The following is a 21,418-nucleotide window of genomic DNA, read 5'->3' on the forward strand; positions in this document are numbered from 1 at the left end:
AGGTTGTGGAGGCCAGTTACATGTTGAATCTATTTTTCAGAGCTGATTTCCAACTGTTAATGGAGTGCCATTTCGTTGGCGTGGTGTCTCACGGAGGGTTTTGTTGTTGCGTCTTAAACAACCAAATAATTTAATTACAAAAAATTACTATGGTAAAAATCTTGCCTATTTTGCCGATGCAACAGGTTGGTCCCCATCAATAGCAGCCCACCTCCTCCTCCTGACCACCCTTCCTCTATGGTCCACTCCACATTGTTTAATTACCGGGCTGAACATCAGTCCCACTCCACACCTGCTCCCAGGTTGTTTCTCCATTGTTTAAGAATGGCTTGGTTTTTCTTCAAGCCATTCAAAAGAAATTATATTTCCAGGCTGTTTAATAAAAGCAATGAGCCACTTAATGCAACGCTTTTAGATCAGCTTAGACAGTTTTAGCCACTCCAGGGTGAATATATTTGTTTTTGGTGTGCTCTCTTGTGGCTTTTTGCTAAAAGAACCATTGTAGCTGCAATATACTGCAGGTTCACAATATCACACTTATCTGGATTCTATTAAATACCCAAAAAGCTTTGAGGCACATGGGTTAAACTTAACTGTGAACTACATGGAAACAAGTACTCCACTACCGTGAACTAGTAAAGCAATGAACAGAGTAATACTGCTGCTGTGTACTGTACTGGCACACTGAAAAGCCCAGGAAGCCGTTCACACTGGCAGTGCAGACAATAGCCACTAGCAGCAGCTTGGCAGGAAATCAGTTCAGCTTCTCTTGTTCAAAGGTTTAAAGGGGGTGAGGATATGAAGAGAGAGGAGGTAGTGGGAGGACATAAGGAAAAGGCGGGAGCAGCAGACAAGAAAGCAGGAGAGAATATAAGTGGGGGAGGGAAAGAAAGGATGAAAATGAAAAGAGGGTTAATGAGGCTGTCTAGGACCACCAGAGACTTCTCATCCCATGTAAAGCCCGGCCACAGAAACGGGGCTTTTGGCACAGCTGTGACCGAGTGAGAGGGACAGAATCTCCCAGGCACAGGAGCCTTCATGCATATCTCTCCCTCTCAGCAGCCTGACTCCTGAAAGTAGCAACATCCAAACAACCTTAGAGGAGACTAATCCGTCTGCCTTCTTTATTCTGCTCCCCTGATAGAAGGACTACAGTCACTTCTAAAAGCATCTGCAAATTGTCAGGGAGAAATAACATACTGCTGTCTGTTGAGGATGAATGGCCCACATTCCTGGTGCGTTATAGTCATTTAATTCTCCCCCTCAGCCCTCTCACCGTGGCTTTAACAGATTACACTTGGCAGCGGCTAGATGAAGGGCGGTGGCGGCTTGGCGCATGCTTGCTCTGGAGAAACAAACACTTAAATGGATGCAGCTGACTGCATTCCTCAACAAAAATAATTTTCAAAAACCCTCTCCAAACAAGCAGAAGAACTGGCATGATTACCAGAAAATCGGTATACATAAAAGTGAGAATAGCTATAAAAATAGAGTGTACCACAGTCAAAACCACCATGGTGGCTTGGCTGTCAGGTTGAGAACGCAGACATGCAGATATGCCCTTTCCCCTTGCTCTTTCTTTGTTCACTCTGCTCTGAAATGGACATTGAGTATAATGAGCACATTATTAGGGACAATTTGTCTTCATTTTCCATTTTTCAGCAGCAGAGGGAAGGTATGACTTCCTGCCAATGACAGTGCAGGGAGGGGAGCCAGGTGGGTGGGAAGGGAAAAAAAGATTAGAGCACAAGATAGGAGAAGACAGAAAATACGAGTGAAGGGAACAGAGGAAACCACAAAATGTGTGACAGAGCAAAAGAGAGGTGAGGAAAGACGGCAAAACATCTTCTGATATATATACTGACAGAAAACCACCAACAGCAACAATATCAAGGTTGGCGTTTGCCAAATGCTTGCAATTGAGCCTGATCATGTGATCATCCCATTTCCTTCTACTATGGCTCATCAAACACTTGTGACAAATGACTATGTTAGAGGTAAGGCTCCACTGAGGTTTATGTGAGAGAAAGGGAGACAGTAAGGGGGACGGGGGGTGAGAGAGACAGGAGGATATGGGAGGGCTGCTCTACCAGAGAGGAGAACTAGGCTGGTGTCTCACTCTGCTCAGAGGACAGAGACTGAAAACCCATTTATGTATGCTTGAGATATCATCACTCATAGCTGTGTGACACAACTGCCTACTTAAAGGAACCTGCAAATGCACCTGAAAATGAACGTCTGACAGAGGGGTAACATCCCCACAAGATGAAGAATTCTGGCAACGAGAGGTCACACAACCTCCGGCACTTAAAGGAGGTTTGGATTTCTTAAGTCCAGTAAAGAGCAGTTTGATATATGTGACAGGCGACATGTGCCAACAAGGCTGGGAAACACAACACACCTCCTCCTTTATCTGAAAAAGGTGCCACCCCACCTGTGAAGAGTTTGCAGCCCAAAATGCTAGCACAAGCACATAAGCTAGCACCAATGCCAATACAAGTTTCTTGTGATAGCTCTACAGTCAAACCCCAGCAGCAATTGCCTGTGTCTGCATTTTTAGCTGTTATACCATATGATAAGAACTCAGGACATTTTACTAATTCGTATATTTTTGTGAAATACAGCATGTTTGTTATTATCGCCAATATAGCTCAACTTGTTTATCCTTTGTAATAGTTTAACAGCATTGTTTCCATTGCCTTCTTGAGGCTTAAAAGTTAAACCATATATACTGGTAGTATTATGTCATCAATTAAGAAATAAATCATTGTCTGGAACTATTAAAATCCTTCAAACCTAAGATGAATACATCTCCTGAACTTCAAATGAAGTTGTATTATGTGTATACTGTGATAATTATCAATAGAGCAATATGAAAAAAACATTTTGTGATAATATTTTTGACCTACTGATAGCATAGTTAAACCACAGTGTAGCTGATAACACTACAACACTACAATAAACACGTTCACATTCAATGGTAACAATGGATATTGATTGGAGATGATTATTTAACTGAGAACAATTAAGGTCACATGTGCACATGCAGCACCTACATGCAAACACAATACACTGAGGATGATGGGAAACCGATGTCACAACGACCAGAAATGTTCACCTTGAATGTCATCATCAACCAGGGCGTCTGAGGATATCCCCAGGCAGCATGAAGTCAAGCAGAAAACAGTCCATTAACCTTGTGACAATAATACAGTGATATGCTGAATAAGTGCTTCTTTTACCATTTGGAAGAAGGCAAAAATGTTCTTGGATTTTATGGTGGGATTTGGGCTTTGACCAGTTATAAATGACTACTTTCATTTCTTTCTTCAGCTGAAAAACCTTCATATATTACTGGAATGTGAACAAAAGGTGTGATTATGCTATGTAATAACTGTGGTTTTCATTATTTGACAAAGCTACATTTTTATCTGCAGGAGATACCTTAAAAAAGTGAGGGCTGAGAATGAATCAGCACAGGCTGGCCTCTTCCTTTTGCTGTGGGGAAGAATTGGATGGCTCCAGATTTGGACAAGATGCATGTTTGGCTAGAAAACATTAGGCAGTGCTTGTTTTAGCCTCTTTCTCCTAAAAGGATGACACACAAGCTAGTTTGGGCTCTGGTTCTGCAATTATCATCTTCCTGATCTCCTCGACGGTTCTGAATAAATTACACACACACACGCAGTTATACGGCCACCTTAGTTTTTCCTTTGTGAGTGCCCACAATATAACCTTAATGCACAAAATAATGGATTTGGAAGGAACTCCATTATGTGCGGTGAAAATGTTTTCTTCTATCTTCTCTATTATTTCACTAAATAGGGACACCTCCTTTTGTATCAACTTGAATTGCTTATCACTTATTTAACCTGCAAACTAAAAAACGGTCTTTACATAAACATCATGCATACTTAGTATACAACATGTATACTATAACCATACACCATGGTTACAGATAGGGCAGAACACACTATTGCCCACACCCATTAGTAATGCTGGGTGTAGTTAGAGGTGCAGCAGATGCACAAGATGCTCAAACACACATGAGAAAAGTCTTCTCTATATTTTGCAAAGCTTTAGAATTAATCATTAATTCAAAATCTTCCAAGACACTTCATAGCCATGTATCAGCTATACGGGCTACTAAAAAAAAAAGCTAAAACAAACTATGATTAGCAGCCTAGTATACTCTTCGCGCTAATATTTGTCTTCTTGCAGGGACCTTGTTTTGGCGCCACTCCAGGACAACCACTGACCTCACAGTCATTGTTCTTTCCAGAGTCAGTATGCTGAATCATCAGAGGCAACAACAAGCCAACAATAAGTGTATCACTGTCCAAATATTTACAGCCAGCACTACAAATCCTCTACTAAATAACATATATATATATATATATATATAAATAAATAAATAAAAAAAAGGTGTTTATTACTTCATTATATCAATGTCCTTGTGTTATCAGGCTTTTCAAGAAGGTAATATGCATTTAAACTAATGATAGCTTCATACATTTCATTACATGACTATGTTGAAGCATTTTATCTAAATGAATGCCTTTCTATTAATGCTGCAGGTTTGGCTCTATCATATTGTGATGTAATAGTGTGTGCACACACGATGACACACAGCTATGCATGAATGGAAAAGAAGGGGCAGCGAGGCAAAACAAAGAGGAAACACCATGTGCTCTCTTCCTCTTTTCCTGATTTGACAGAAGGTATTTTACTATTGCTAATTGCCCTTAGACGTTTTATATAGAACACTGCAGCACCTGTTGAAAATTGTTATTATCTATTGATCTGACAGTCTAAGTGAGTTTGAACAGACTGCTGAGCTGATACACTGTAAATGGTGTGTGTGTGTGTTTGTGTGTGTGTGTGTGAGTGTGTGTGTATGCATCTGAGCACCTGTGAGGCTGTCAGGTCGCGTCATCCTCTCGTAAATGTCGTAACTCTGGGGTCCATAGGGGTCGGTGTTGTGGAGCATGGAGCGGGGCAGAGTGGAGCTGTAGTGCTGGGGCACAGCGGTCATACTAGCCCTGACTGGAGACGATGAGTGAGTAGGCAGCTTAGTCAGTGGAGGGTTGATGCTGTCCACCATTGTTAAAGGCGAGCCCATGCGGCCCGATGATGACCCCGCAGAGGCCTGATAGGGCGAGGTCGTACGACTGCCTGATCGTGAGTTTGTGGAGCCCATGCGTCGCAGTGCAGCTGGGGAGTTTTTCTGTGTGGAGTAGGGTGAGCCGCTGCCGGCGGCGGCGGTGGTACTGGTGCGCTGGGCAGAGGGCAAGGTAGTAGAGAAGATGCTGGAGAGGGGTTTGGGTTCAGTCACAATGGGGGAGCCGTAGGCACTGCCAACTGAGGTACGCAGGGAGCCGCGGGAGGGGGACACACTGCTGGCGTAGGCTGGCGAGTGAGAGCGAGAAGGCACTGAGCTTACCCTCCGCATAGCACGGCCAGGCACTGCTGTCGTGACAGCTGGAACCTGCAAGTCAGGAAGAAAACAATATGGCTTCATGCATTTCTTCAGTCCTTAAGGAGCTATAAAATTGCTTTCTGCAGGTATTTCTGCCTCCGACACTGTAGAGTCTGGATCTATGATTGCAAGCCACCTAGTGTCCTCATGTTCCTGCTCGACACCCACTGCTACAATTATTATTATTGTTATTATTATTATTGCTATTATTGCTTTTACTAGTACTTTACATCTCTATGTACTGTATGTTCTCTTTTGTCCAGGTGGGAACTGTTGGCTGTGGTGGGAACTGTTATTAACAATCATTTTGTACTCTCAATTGGCTTGTGTGATGATAATGCTAAATAATACAGCATTACATAAAACAATTTATTACAGGGCATGACTCTAGGCCACATTTATTTTCTCTTTTCCGCCCCCCGTCTGTTGTGTGTGATGGTGCCATTTGGTTTCTCAGTGGCATGTGTGTACAGCACTGTATGAAGCATGATTATGTCCCGGTGCTCAGTGCACTGTGTACCTTCTGTGCACCTCATTACATCGCTACCTTCACTGAAAAACATGCAACAGCAGTTTTGGTGTTTCTCTTTTGTTGTCATCAATTAAAAACTTATTGTCGGATATGTAATTAAATTTCATGAGCGCTTGAACATCGTGAACAATGACTTTCTAATTAAACAATATACTGCATATATACTTGCGTTACTCAGAAGATAATTCTTTACAGATACATTTTGTGCTTGACAACTGCAATATGTTTGTACGTGCAGTTGCTGGCAGTACCTGGGCTGAAGCCTGGCCCTCAGCCCTGGCATTCTTCCCCAGTGTACCAGTGCCAGCACCAGGGAAGGAGTGCTGCATCCTCAGCTCAGCCTTGCCCACGTTCTGGCTGCTGAGGTAGCCGCTGCTGGCATCCTGGTAGCCACTGTCCGAGTACGAGTTCATCTGAGTTGAGCTACGCGAATTCCCCGTGGACCCTGAGAGAGAGAGAGAGAGAGAGAGAGAGAGAGAGAGAGAGAGAGAGAGAGAGAGAGAGAGAGAGAGAGAGAGAGAGAGAGTGATGGAATAAGACAAACAAAAATGAAATGTGGAAAGAGAGCAGAGAGAGGGAAGGGTTAGAGGAACAGGAGACAGAGACATCATAAATGGTTTCATAATAGACCTTTACCTAGACAGCATTACTAATGACAAATGGCACAGCAAGGGGCGAACTGTTCTACCACCCTATGATTCAGTGTGCCATGGTACATCATTCATCCTTTCATAAGCTGCGTTGAGGGATCAGTTGTTATCGGTGAACCTCAAAGTATCAAGTATCAGTATGGAAAAGACAAATGTGCAAGACAAAACAGGCTTTCTGTATCATCAAAAGAGAAGTAAAGAGACAATCTGTAGTTGAAGAATTGCCATTCAATTTTGTGGGACATCGCTGAGGCAAGAAAATCAAGATGTGAGTACGAGAAAAGAGGGCTGCAGAAGATGGAGAGGAGGCAATAACAGACCCTCACTTTCATGGAGGGAGGACTGCTCCGGGGAGTACAAAGACACCTGCTCTGACTCAGTCCTGATGCGGTAGCTGGGCGACTGGGAGCTGTCAGTCACCCGAGACTTGGTATCTCCTGAGGCGGAGACATCTGGGGAGACACAGCAGAGCAGGGAGTCAGAGCTTTCAGTCTGGAACAGTTTAAGAGTTTGGGCTTTGGATGGAAAGATTAGAATAGTCATTAAAACAGACAACAATTTTTGGAGTTGAGAGGAAACAATAACAGACAATCATTTCATCAACATTAGTTTCACGCTTGTATACAGTTGGAGTCATTAAATTTTACTGCCATACTAATTTGGGAAAGCAAAACTGTGTAGCACATCTCTTCGGCTGTGTATGCAGCCATGCTCCAAATAGTTTCACTGCTCTAACATTTACCTACATCCTCCTCTCTTCATGCATGACAACAACCAGTGTGGCAAACAGGAACTGGAATTAGCCCTCTAATGTGGCTGTGCACAATGTTTCCCCATTATCACAATCTTGTTAAGCGTGACCGGTGTCATTCAGTTACTCTGCCATCACTAGAACAATAGGCAACAAGTGGAGGGGAACCGGGAGGCAAACATTGGCTGCCAGGGTCTATCAAATCCTGCCCAGTTAGCTGGTGAGAGAATCAGAATTCAATCCCATGAAGAAGCCGCCTCGTTGCCCATGCTGACCTATTGACACACAAGACTAGTGTGTTTGACAACCTGGCATCTTGCACTCCCACCTCTGAAGATCTAAAGTCAGATTGTCAGAATAGACATTTGCCATGGCCTGTTGTGAGAAGGTCACCCCACTTTTCCTCAGTGACAGTACCTCGACTTCAGCAAGTCCAGCCTCTGTCAAACATCCTCACTATTTGCAAAACAAGTGAAGCTATTAAATGTATTTGGTTGTTATTTGAAGGTTTATGTTTAGTCTTGCTTTCTCGCCCACTCACTGTCTCTTGTGTACTGTCTCTCTTTCTTTGTCTTTCTCTGTTTGTATTTTTAACAAAATACCCATTCCAAAAAGACTTGTGTGCTGGGTAAGGGCGAGACATACAAAGTCCCGTAGCCAGAGGAAACTTCTTGGAAGCATGTGATTTCCTCTTTTAGCGTTAAAATTATAATAACATTACGGTAAATTGACAATATTTCCATTTATTTCATAAATTTCATTTTATATATTGTTGGACAGAATTCAGGGGGGAAATTGATGTTCATTTAATTTTGTGAGAGGCTGTTGCTTCATGATTCACAATAATTTTGCAAAGCAGTGAGATTTTCCTAATAATTTGTGAAACATTTGTAATTGAGCCAATAAAAGCACAGCGTTACAGTTAGACTTAATTACACTTTTGCTTAAAAGACTATCATAATGTCCTTGAAACATTGTAAAGCACTTATTGACAGAACATATGACATTTGTCAGTGAAACAATAGGACAGCATGAAAACTGAATTGGTTGAAATACTCAAAGGAATTTTCACACATTGTAGTGGATGAAAGTGGATGAAAAATCAGTCTAATTTTTTACTTTTGCATCACACCCCAATGCCTCCCCTTGGCTACGGGCTTGTTAAAGTATTTATAGTAAAACAACGAGACGGCTCTATAAGAAACATTTCTGTGTCCTTTAAACGAAAGTAATGACATGACTGAATAAGTCTTTTGTCTCCTTCCATTCTGGCAGTGACTCTGTGTCTGGCACACGGTGTGTCGTTTCAGACCACAGGGTTTTTTATACTGAGCCTTGACCCTGTTTGATAAATGAGATGCCAAAAAGCCAGAACAGAGGAGGAACAGGAAGAAAGAGAGAGAGACACACACAGAAGCCCTTTTTCTTCACACATTGAAGATGAAACATTACTGGCTTCAAATATCCCTGCGTGGCATGGGTTTTTGGCTTTCACAATTAGGTCTCCTACATGTAATGATTTAATGTTGTCAATGTTGCTGTTTTCACAAATAACATGACCACTCTGGATAGAGTATTTTATTTTTCTCTCGAGACACTGAAGAAGAGAGTTGTCTGTTCTCACGCAGGTTGCCTCTGTGATGAATTTTAAAACCAGCAGCACCCACACAGACAATCAGCTCATCTGTATCCCATTAGAATATCATTCGTATTTGTCTCACATGCTAGGTTGTAGGTTGCTGTTCCCAGTTAATTAATGTGTTGGGAAATGATGTGGGTTTTCAAAAATGATATCTATATACAGTATATACAAACTACAGTGACATCTGGACCTGGTCAGGCAGTTTTCATGTCCACCAGACGTGATGTCACATAATGGAGAGTGGCCAAGCTGGGTCAGGTTAACCAACACTAAACATGGATTCTAATGCTTGAAAATACATATTAAAAAGATGATGATGATGATGCTGACATGTTAAACTTTCTTGTCTGAAAAAAGAATAAGCAGCTCAACAGGAAGAGACAGGGGACAGAAACAGAGAGAGAGACCTTTCATTCTGGGGTGTTTCGTCTTCTGCTCACAGTGGACACGAGGTGCGACTGCATTGACATCCTGGGGCTAAAAGGCTTGTTTCCACAGTAACACCTCCATCCCGAACTCCCAGACATTAGAGACATACGGTGGCTCGTGAGGCCAATAAGCCTCACGGACATTACGCTCTGTGCCACACATTTAGACTTAAATTCATTTTGATTGGAAAAATAGTACATTGCCACATCTGACTATCATTTATCATCTACAGTGCAATAAGAAATCTATACAAAGCAAAACAGTGATAGTGATTAGCCCCGGCTCTGTTCCAACTCTAATGAAACGCATTCAGCGAGGAAATGGGGAGTAGGCAGCGAATGAGAAAACTGCGTAGTATTAATATTCCCAGTGCATATGTACAACTATAACCCCCCATAGGCTCTTCTGGCAGGATCGACAATAAAAGATTAATGACCATTGAAGAAATTCGCCAAGTTCCACTATGCAATTAATAAGCCATGAAATACATTAGTAAATTCAATTCATTATCTGTTCTGTGCTGAAGATCCTTCAAGGATGTGGGCTAAACAAACATAGACCAAAAGGGTCTGAGAGGGATCCTTCCGCTCCCCATTACTGATGCTGTTGTGTGCGAGTGGGCAGAAAAAGCTTTGATAAATATTAAGACAAGAATACAACTTAGGCTGTCTATTACTGGAAGTTAAAAAGGCTCATCATTAGCAATGATTATTGGTGAAATGTAAAACATGCCTGTACAGCGCTACACAAACACACACTTAACCAAGCCAGTACAGAAAGATAAACACACAGTCCTTTCTGCCAATATTCAATAATAATTAAAAAGCACTCAGCTGAGCAGTTAAGCCTTACTTATGTTACATATGTCACTATTTCATTACTGTGATACTGAACAGAACTGTCTAGTCCACTATCATTTAGAGTGGACCTCATAAGGTAAACCAAGAATATGTAAGCAGATGGGTATTTATGTCTATTTACTGACCAACTATAGCGCTTAATAGGTCCAAAAAGGTGTAATCAGGGCCAAACAGGAACAGAAATGAATGAATGAATACAAATGTAAGCTAGCTTGATACACAAGCTACAGAGACATGTTACTTCAAACCTGTAGGGAGAAAACCTAAATAAGTCTATGTATTTTAGTATTGAATGATATCCAAAGCAACAAGTGTCCCAGAGAAAGTAGGTGGCCTTGTGACCCATTATGTTACAGTAAGGCTCTATGGGGGGGGGGTTGCCTCAACACTCCTACCAATGAGTGTAGAGGACACCAAATACGACCAGAATGCATATACACATGGCTATCCCTCTTTTGTTAGGAAGAGGGTGTTTGAGTTGACATACCTGCAGTTCTCCAAGGCAGGGACTTCTCAGATGAGCTGTATGGGGGACAACAGGAGATGAAAAAGTGAATAGGTGCACTACAAACCAGAGACACCACAGTGAAAGACATGAGTGAAATCATCTGGAAGAGACACCTCAGGGGCCTCATATACTCTTTCCTTTCACAACAGGGTCACAGATGGTAAGCACTGTGTTTGAGATAAAACAGCTAGAAGGTTCAGAGTATACCGCCTAAGTGCAGATTTAATGTTTACAACTCAGATGTAAAGTCCATTCCTGTCATCTGTGTTTATCAAGGCCTAAAAGGTGCTTTTGGTGACAGCTAGTTTTTTGTTTGAGGACCCATCAGCACTGACAAAAAAATAGCTATAAATGTGGGACTGGAAGCCTGCAGCTTTACTAAAACAATGCTGAGCCAAAAAGTACAAAAAAGGCCGGGGATGGAATACATCCCGATGGGAGCTGAAACTGAGCACTGACAACTGAGGCAAGCTCCTACAGTAAATCAGAAGTGATCATACAGTATATTCACACACACACACACACAGTGTACAAGCTCACAGCGTCCTGACATCTGAACACAATCCTGACATGCATGCCAGTGTATATTCCAGCAAAGAGAGAATCTCCGAGAGATATTCAGCCTCAAGAGAATAATGCGGGTGAATAATGGTCCAGCCAGAGCGCGATCACAATCTGTGACTATTACTCAGCCACAACACTGAGGATACCAAGCAGCAAAAACAGAAAGGATCTCCAGACACTGCGTGGTGATTGATGAGGAATCGTCCTGGATCACAGAATGAAGGACCATACTTAATGACGAGCTCAGATCAGCTCAGAATCTGCATATTGTCACCAGCCTTTAATCACATTTGCAAAATGTCTGGGGCCTCACAATCGGTACGAAACATGCCTGACATTTTTGTTTTCTAGTGGGCTACCCCATGTCACTGACTCCTCTTTTGTTGCACACGCTGCTTTGACTTGAAGACGTTGATTCTGTTTGGGAAATGTGAGATGTCTTCTGACGAAACATTATCTCATAGGCCTTTGGCCGGAGGCATCCATTCCAGGTTAGAAGATTACAGAGAGTCTCTTCCCTAGTGTTGTCTTCACTCTCAACAATCTCTACCAGCATCAGAAACAAGTAGGATGCCGTAGCTCTGACGTGTACTTAATTTTTTTAGGAGGTGCACGCCAGCCACAGCAAAGCCTATGTCTTGACTGAACCTTCACAACAGGAATCTCACACAGATTCCTGCAATCAAGGTGTTGATGTATACAGAAAGAAAGATGAAAGCAGGGAGAAACATTTGCTGCTCTTAATTTTGCTCTTCAGCTTGTAAGATGATTGAAAACATTTCTTCCAAGTGCTACTTTGAATGGCGTGCCGATGCATCCAGTTTAATACAGTATTTCTTGTCAGTTTCTTTTTAACTATAAGTTTCACCATCATTTCTTTCAGACTGTCGCCAAAGTTAAAATATGGAACAAAAAACAAAATAAGAAGACATTAATTTTTGTGTGTTCAGTTCATGATCAAGATCAAGAGAACATTATAAGTCCTGTAAAAGAAAACACCCATTTTGATCTTCTTAAATCCCACCTTAGAATGCAACTTAAACTAACTAAAACTGAAACACACTAAAATCTTTTAGGATCTTAAGATTTTTCAAAAGATATTTTTTAAATAAGGAAAATTATAGTAATGCTGCAGCAAATGTGTTGCATTCAAATTATTACTTTCTGTCAAGGCCCTGGCAGAGAGGAAAATGGAGAACAGACATGCAAGCCACCTTAATAGCCACCAAAAGGACCAAAGGGAGTCATTCACTTTCTCAGAGCCATTTTCCCAAGGATGGTTATTACGAGGCCAAGCAGGAGACTTCGGTGCAGTGTTCCCACCTTTTTCTTTTTTAATATTCTCTATTTGCTGGTAATTTCTATCGTGCACCTGAAGTTGCAACTGCTGCAATTTTTCCATCTAACGTGACACTCAATGGGCTTTAAGACGCACAGCTCTCAGAATTTTAATGAGCACGCAGGCAATTAAAAAGAGGAAGTTGGGTGGGTTGTGCTCCACTGGACCATGGCAGATGAAGTAGAAGAATGGCTACCATAATGATGATGCACCATGCGAGCTGCATGTCGACCGGCTGGCTGGGTGAAGGCAGTGTAAAGTGATAGTAAAACTGCCGATGCTGATAAACAACAGGCCTAACCCTGAGAGGACACTTTATTTCCCATCAAACCCTTTGGAGGTCGCATCTTTTAGGAGTTTTGCCGGAGGTCAAGTTTGACGACCACCCCCTGTATGCTTACAGAAATGAAGGGGGTGGTCAACTCTGGAGGTGTCATGAAATGTAATGACTCCCATCAGAATCCTAAAGTGTGCCGTCACCTCTGCTGTCACCCTGCTGAGCTATTGAGCCAAGCAGTGTGACCTCAATGGTTAAAGCTAATCTCCATTCACACACAAATGTCCAGTGACAACCATTTTATTTGTCCTTCTCAGGATTAAAAAAAAAGGTGTGAAAATGGTGTTGCAGGTTTTCTTTATAGGGTCCCTAGGAGGTGGTGGAAGACTACTGGCCCCCTGGTGAGTGGCTGCGTTTACATGTACTTGTACTCAAAATGTGATTACATCCTTCGGCAGTAACCTGCTTTCCGAAACACCATCTACATGGGAAACTTGGCTCATTATTAGAATAGGATTATAGGAAACCTGGATAACAAAGGTGCTGGAAAGACCTGATTATTTACCAACTATTCAACCCTTAGCTATGTTTCTGAGAGGTCTTGTGGCCACTTGCGTGCCAAAGAACCATGACACAGAACTGCTATCTCTGTGGCATCAGTGAAGCAAGGTGATAGGAAAGTACTGAACTATTAATAGCTGCTTTGGGTAGTATCCAAATAATTAAATCCAAACTCAAAATCCAATTGGAAAACAAAGTGCATTGATTTTTCTGCAACAACTAAAAACACGAACTACAAAATAAACACACAGCTAAACAGTAGGTTATTTAGTGAATTGGAACACAAGGGCACAGTAGAAAAAAAACAGTGTGCTCTTTAACAACAGTTCGCTAACAGCACTGTCAGATCAAACAGCCTCATATCATGCCACAGGTAAACATGGCCCTTTCTGATTGAACAGTCTCAGGAACTAAACCTAGAAATAATCCCTGTTTGTGTTTCCTTTGCATCTGAAGAATTGTGAGGATCACTGGCAACTAGTGCTTGCTAACTTTGTGAATGAAAGCCGTGGAGTTGTAGCATCAGCCTCGAGGCTTATGAGTGACCAATCCTTCAAAAGTTCCTTCAGTTTAAAGGGGACTATGTTTCAATTGTGACTCTACCGCCATTAATCATTTTAATATTAAGACATATTTAAAAAGAATCATCTTAACCTGTGGGGACTGCAACAGACAATGCATGCCAAACAGTTGGGAGTAGGCATTGAAGCTCTGACAAATGATGAGTAAAATTACATTTGTAGGAAAGACACAAGTATCTTTTAATGTTACTTTCCCTTTCATCAGCTTTGTGCAGGGGCTGAGGCGTGTCTTCACCTCACTGAGGACTAATGAATCTAACAACCTGGAGATAAAAGTTGTAATGACGGAACATTATATTCCAAAATGGCTACCATCATTATATGGTGGCAACAAGAGAACAGGAAAATTGCTATTCCTGTTCAAAGCAGAAATGGATAATTATGTCATTTTCAAGTCAGGTTATCTGGTCAGGGGGCAAGATTTTGTCAAAGAGAAACGCAGAGCACAACACACACTGTATATGTCAACAAGTTAATAACTTCTGCCATGTCGAGACATATAATATGCCTCTTATTTAGCACATTACAAATTAATTCAGTAGATGTTTCAGCTTTAACATGCACTCTTTTGCCTGTCCCACATAAACTAGTTGTAGTCTTACGGAGTAGGTAGTTTACAGCAAACAAAGGGAACCTAAAGATGTCAAAAAGAGGAGAAACTGAGTTTTTTTAAAACCCCACCACCAGTCACAACAGCTTATATCTCTAAATATGATCACTGGCGTGGTTGGATACACTAAAATTGAGGTCTAGAATACAGTACTTCTTAAGAGGAAATGAGACTAAATAGCCTGGCTGTGTACATTTTCAGAGAGCTGTTGTCCGGACCTTTTTGGCAGCACTTGAAGCAGCTCTATACCTGCTCCTCTCTGAAAGGGGAGAAAAGGGGAAATGGACACTCCTGAGTACTGCAATCTGCTGGCGGTAGGTGGGTGCTTTTTGCAGGTAAGCAGGCTGGAGTGCAGGAATGCATCGTGTAAGGGCATAGGGCTTATTATCACAAAGAGAGCCATTACAGTCCAGGCCACGTGTTATGTATCCATATATATCCCAATTGTATCATGTTTCATTTGAGAACAAATGCAGCACAAACCTGACATCAGAATGCAATATACAAATAACCCTAGAAGACAGTATATATGTGTTTATGTGGAGTTTGCACTTGGAGTGAAGATGTTTTACTGTTTAATTCAGTCTCAGTGATTAAGTATCACCATTATGTCCAACTTTATACGTAATCATACATTTTCCAATTAGGCATAATGCATATGACTAAAACAGATAGGCGTGTTGGTTAATCATTAGTAAAATACTCACACAACACAGCACTATGCAGCACCATCAAAACCGCTGGCCTTAGTTTGAAGCAAATAAGCAAAAGCAACAAAGAACCATCTTATTAATGGTGCCTGAAATATCTGACCATTAAGCAATCTCTTAAATGTCACAGTCTACTAACCCTTATTGTAATTCCCTTGTCACTTTAAGAGATTACACTTTTAACTACACCTAAAAGATTGTCCACATATTACTGTGCAACTACAACTGAAAACAGTGATGCATGAATGAGTGTTACACAACACCAAGATTACATATCAAGATTATGTCTATCTCAAGTTTTTGACCTTCATACTTTTAATCTGTAGTATAATTCATTTTGATTGATTTTTGCAGCCGTTATTGGTCAATGCCAGTAGCATTCCTGTATATAACTGCATCCCCACATCTTTTTTATCTTTGACAAATGACATTGAAGTAAACCATCAAGCCATGTGATAACATAAGACTGGTGTCAAGCCCTCCTTACAGCGGGCCTGTGAAGCCCTGTCTGTGAACTATTGTACGTGGTATTGAGCTGTACAAATGAACCTGGCGTGTCTGAGCCACAGCAGACAGGACAGAATGTGTGGTCACTGAGGTGTGATGATCAGGCTGCCTAGTGCCGTCGCTGATGAAGTGGGAATGAGTTCCCAGAACAAACTCAGAAGCTCTGCGCTCCTTCCACACCGACAGCAGTGCTTCACTGACCAAACAACACTCCACTATCATGCACATTCACAATTGCATACACATGCTGTCACTGATAAACATAGGCTTAGTATTTTGCCTACAAAGCTGTATATATTTTCATTGAGTCAACTAGCCAGGTCAAAATCCTGCACATTTAAATTGCTAACTGATGTGACCGTGTTTCTGATTAGCTTAGATAACACTGAGGCAGTTCAGTCCATTTCAAAATAATAGGACAGAAGGGGAAAATGTTTAGATTTACAGTCCAATCAGATTTGAGCACACTTGGTTGCTGCATCACTATGCCATAAGGTTACACTATGGAATATGGCCACCGCTGTGAAGGATGAAAAAGCCATGTGTTGGATTGTGGCTCTGTGTGTGTGTGTATCTTCTCATTACCTGCTGCTACCAGCGCCTGGCGACTCGGCCCCGAGTCTGCATCTTTCCAGCTGATTGGCCACAATCTGCCTCTCCACTTCCAGCTCCCTGGTTAGCCGCTCAAACTGGAGCTCCTGCGCATAAATACAACAGATAAAAAAGGCAAGGGGGTGAAGGCCAGGAATACATTCTCATCAGAGAGAGCTTTACATACTTCTATTGACAAATATGACAAATGTGTAGTCAATATGAGGTTGACAGTTTGACAGCTTGCTCGAACAGTGTTGTGCTTCATCATGGCATGTAGGTTAATGATGACACAAAATAGAAGCTTAAGGCACTGCAAACAAGCTAATTCCAAATAGAAATGCTTAAAAAATAGAGACTATGTACATTCCCATACACAAACTTAGGTGCACACACACACAGGCTATATGGTTCTGCCATTTTTCCAGCCCACACAGAGAGATAAGCACAACTTCAGTGGGTGATATTTAGCCTTGGTGGCATTGTTCCTATGGGAGTCGAGTAGAAATCAGCATTTGACTAATTATCTAGCCTGAGTGAGGCTATTACTTGCACAGCTCTCCAGCTCTAAGCGCTGCATCCTGACACTCGAAAGACACGCACAGGGTCTTTTGTACACAGAAAAATGATTGCACACACTCATTTGCATACTGTACAGATACCTTACCTTACTCTCCCACACCACTACCATGGCAGTAAAAAGAGTGTCTGCACTACAGCACTAACACTCTTTCTTGCAAAAAGGCCTCACTCATCATAACTCCATGTACAGATGGCAGGATCCTCGCCTTGCTATCTTAGTTGTCCCATGTAATGTCCATTACCATGGTCAATTACATTCACAGCCAGATGCATTCCCACACTCACACTCTCACAAACCGGCTCTCAGCTTCTTTTGTGACTTGTCGGAGGAGGTTTAGTCACTCTACGGCACTGAGACCAGCCTACTTTTCACACCTACTCTTCCAATGTTCCCTGAGGGTCCACTGAATTTCCCTTCACATTGTAGACATGCTCTACTCACCCCTCCCCCAAACTACTGCTTTATACCCTCCACTGCTCTCCTCTCCTCTATCTCAGTTGAAGATATGCAAAGCTTGACTGCAGCGAGAGGGAGCATGCAGGAGGGAAAACTGCTAAGTCCTATTTCCTTAATATAATAATGTTTGGCTGGGATACCCGTGCAGCGCCATGAGCAACCCAGATTACATCTTGTGCAGAGTGTATGCAAATAAGATAAGATAAGATAAGATAAACCTTTATTTATCTCAAAGAAAACATTTGTGCCCAAGATATACAGTGTGACACAAATATATGTACATAGTATAAATACACTACAGAAAAAAGTTATTGTTTACCTTCATGACGTGGTGAAGGTGTGTTGGTTTGCACAAAAGCACAGTAAAAGCCTACAGTTCATAGTGGCTGTGAACCCAATCCATGGATAAAATATCTACAAAAAAAGTCCACATCTTGCTGTTTAAACCAATTTTTATTGAACAATAGTGCAGCTACCAAAGCACCGCTAATCTTCATGACAAGTAACATGCATTTCCTGTAGCTACTACTCAATAAAAGCTTCCCCGGGGTTCCCGGGGTGAAGCTTTCAATGTGGAGCACTAGCAGGAATTGTTTAGTTGGCAACTTAACACAGCAAATGCAGCTCTAGTTCAGCTGTGGTGAGGCTGATAGCTGTTACAAAGTACGAACACAAATCACAGAAATTCAGTTACAAGCTTAAAAAAAATTGTGCTTTGTCCCAATTAGACCATTCGTTAGTACCGGCGCTGGCCGAAGTGGTTTGTGCTTCGATTGAATATTCACTTATTGTTTGATGTTTGGCTACATATAACTTTATTACTTCAATTTAATTGGCCTTCAAGCTGCCACTTGCCATTGGAGAAAGCAGTGTAATTCCCCTGTACCACAAAACATTGAGCAGATTAAATTTTTTAGATCATCATCCAAATCATTTTATCACCCAGCACAGGCTGCTTATTCCTGATACAAAAACACATGACAAGCTAACAGGGTGCAGATACAGCTCTGGGAGCAAGACAGGAATAGAGCGGCGACAACACTGATTCAGAAGAAATTAGCCATAAGTCCTCTGTGTGACACATAACCCCTACTGAGAGACTTAGTCACATGAAAATTGCCAATTCAACCTTTCATTCCAACCAGTCATCCTCGTTTCCATTCTTATTTTTCTAGAGACAGATGACTCAATAATCAAAATACTGAAATGTATTGCCACACTATGTACGACATATTCAATTCATGGGCTACTTTTGACACAGCATTCATTTTAAGAAATTGGTGTTATAAAACATAATCTTTTTAGCGATAAATCCTTTGATTTGAACTCCTGGTGCTGCACATACTCGACCAAATCCTCAGAAATGCACACAAAGCCTGAAGATCATAAACAATATGGACTGTTAAGCCCTAGGACTGAACCTTACTAAGTGATGCACAATGTGACAGTGCTAGTCGGAGGATTGTTTCCCGAGAGACAGTCAAAAGATTGAACCATCATGACACCATTTCTATACACACACACAAAGACGTCTGTGTCTTGTACGCATTTTAGGGGCTGTGGTAGGGAGATGACTTTACAGAGGAAACAAGGGATAAGAGTTAAGGTTAGGCCTTCGATGTATAAGAGAGAGGACACTGAATAATAGTGACAAGAGGGTGAGCCACACAGGGAGAGATGATTCAAATACAGTCGAACTGCTACTTGATACAAATCTGGAAGTACTCCAGTGTGTGATTCTGCCACCAATGTGCGAGAGAGAGAGAACATAAGCTGAAAGTGACAAGAGAGGGGTATAATCCATATGGATACACAGATAAAAAAAAAAGAGGCAGAGAGAGAGAAAATGTGAACATTCAAATATTAAAATACAGTTAAATCCCACAAGATATGGTAGTCTGGGAGCACTAGGCCATTGTCTGATTTGAAACAATCATATAGATGAGTGGAAATGGGACTAAGACAGCATACATATGCATTTTCACTCATCCCCACACTTAAAAGCTAAAATTCATCTTGCATATGTAAAGCTTACTAAGTGACAGTATGTGTGTCATGTATGAATATGCAGGAGACCTATGGGGGAAAAAAAGATTAAACATACGGTGGACCAAACTGTTTTGTTTACTGTCTAAATGAGGACGGAGATTTCCTGCTCCTCCCACAAATGTCACTATTTTTGGCCCACCATTCCTGTGCCTTCTTTTCTTTTAAGCTCATTATCCAATTGTTTTGTTTGGCGGCGTGTCACCTTTCTCAAGTATAGCAACTTCATGTTAGGCGGCACTTCTCATTACACAGCAGTACATGAAGGCACGAGAGAAATAAACAGCCATGCCTCTCTTAATACTTCACAGAAAAGTGGCCGGCCGTCAAGCCTGTTGATTAGATGGTTTGTGATCTTGATCAAGCGCAACAGAGAGAGGCATCTGTTGCAGCCATAAGGCATAGAGGTCTCTGTCACTACTAATATTCAGAGCTGCTCCAAGCCTATAGCAGGCGGGCATCCTGCCTGCAACCAAACCTGCAGTTTCCTTACTATGGAGAGGCATGGAGGCAGTCCAAAGCTTCCTGTGTGGAGCTCTGTCCTCCAGGTCTTTTCTATCGCTTGACAAATTGGTTGCAGCCCTGCTCTCAGTTGTAGGATCATTATGTTGGGCGTAATGGTTTGTGTTATATACTGTTATGTATATTCATAAAGTTGCTTGCATTAAATGTTTGTTGGGGTGCAACTTCCATCGGTGAGGATGGAAAGAGTCAAGTCTTTGCTATCCTATGGTCAGCCATGAAACAACACTGCACTCTTTCTGTCATGATGAGTTTACTGGCCTTTACTGGCTTTGAGGATTACTGCCATGCCTCTTTACTATCACACCCTCAAGCTTTCCTTAGCAAAAAAAAAAAAAAGCTCTGTAAAGCTTTATTTCACCCACACACATTTCAGTAGGCTTTCCTTATTCTGCATGACTCATTAAGACTATTATGAAAATGGATCCAACATATCTAATAATTACCTTGTGATAGCACAGGGCTATGTGCCAAAAAGGGCCCTGGTCTGATGAAACAGGGACAAGGATCAGTCTTGTAAGTGGGGCTCATATTAGCTCTAGGGAGATAGAGAGAGTACTCCCTGGTCTGTGTAATTCATTGCATTCTCCTTGCTTGGCCCCTACACCGAATGGGGGACATCTATTCAGCATAACGAGCCACCAATTCAGACGGAGCACAGCAGTAATGACCATTAAACAAGGCCTATGCTTATTTAACGGGTGTGGGCCCAGCCTTGGTTGGTACCAGGCTTAGTGTGGAGAGAGAGGACAGAGACAATGGGTGGCCGGCTGTCCTGTACCAACAAGGCCTCCAACGCCTTTATTTGCCATTACAATGAGCCTGTTGGGCCTGATCTGCTCGTAGTCCACGAGCTGAATCAGATCCTGTCCCCTTGTGTCCTCAGACGGGCCCTAAAGAAACAGATGACACACGGCAGCAGACCACACTACCAATATACAGGCTCCCTTGTCATCTTTATGGATGCTGACAATACAAGACCCATCTGAAATGCCTGAAGTGGCTTCTGCCCGCTGCTGGTTCAGCACATAGACGGTGGTGCAGCATAGATAAGAGAGGGTTACGCACACACAAACCCCAAATGTCATACAGCTATATTAGCATACACTGACTTACATGTGCACTCTACTACTCCTACTGCACTACCATGAGACATAAGTGCATTTAATAATATACGGTATTTTTAAATTTAGCACAGAAATACATTTTTATGGCCTAAG

General features: G+C 41.9%; 1 protein-coding gene across 2 annotated transcripts in view; it reads right to left on the minus strand.

The window, feature by feature from the left end:
* The window catches only part of pkp4 (plakophilin 4), a 72,180-nt gene that overhangs the window by 25,434 nt on the left and 25,328 nt on the right, over positions 1 to 21,418 (minus strand). The window contains exons 3-7 of one of the 2 annotated variants that reach the window (XM_070914817.1): positions 16,586 to 16,698; positions 10,831 to 10,865; positions 6,988 to 7,113; positions 6,263 to 6,456; positions 4,912 to 5,488 (exon numbers count right to left, since the gene is read on the minus strand). In XM_070914817.1, the coding sequence (XP_070770918.1) occupies positions 4,912 to 5,488; positions 6,263 to 6,456; positions 6,988 to 7,113; positions 10,831 to 10,865; positions 16,586 to 16,698 (1,045 nt within the window). Of the gene's footprint in view, positions 1 to 4,911; positions 5,489 to 6,262; positions 6,457 to 6,981; positions 7,114 to 10,830; positions 10,866 to 16,585; positions 16,699 to 21,418 lie in introns of both variants that reach the window. The other variant, XM_070914816.1, reaches the window with a different exon arrangement.

Source organism: Enoplosus armatus, chromosome 11 (genome assembly GCF_043641665.1).
Source record: "Enoplosus armatus isolate fEnoArm2 chromosome 11, fEnoArm2.hap1, whole genome shotgun sequence".
Classification (NCBI taxonomy): domain Eukaryota; kingdom Metazoa; phylum Chordata; class Actinopteri; order Centrarchiformes; family Enoplosidae; genus Enoplosus; species Enoplosus armatus.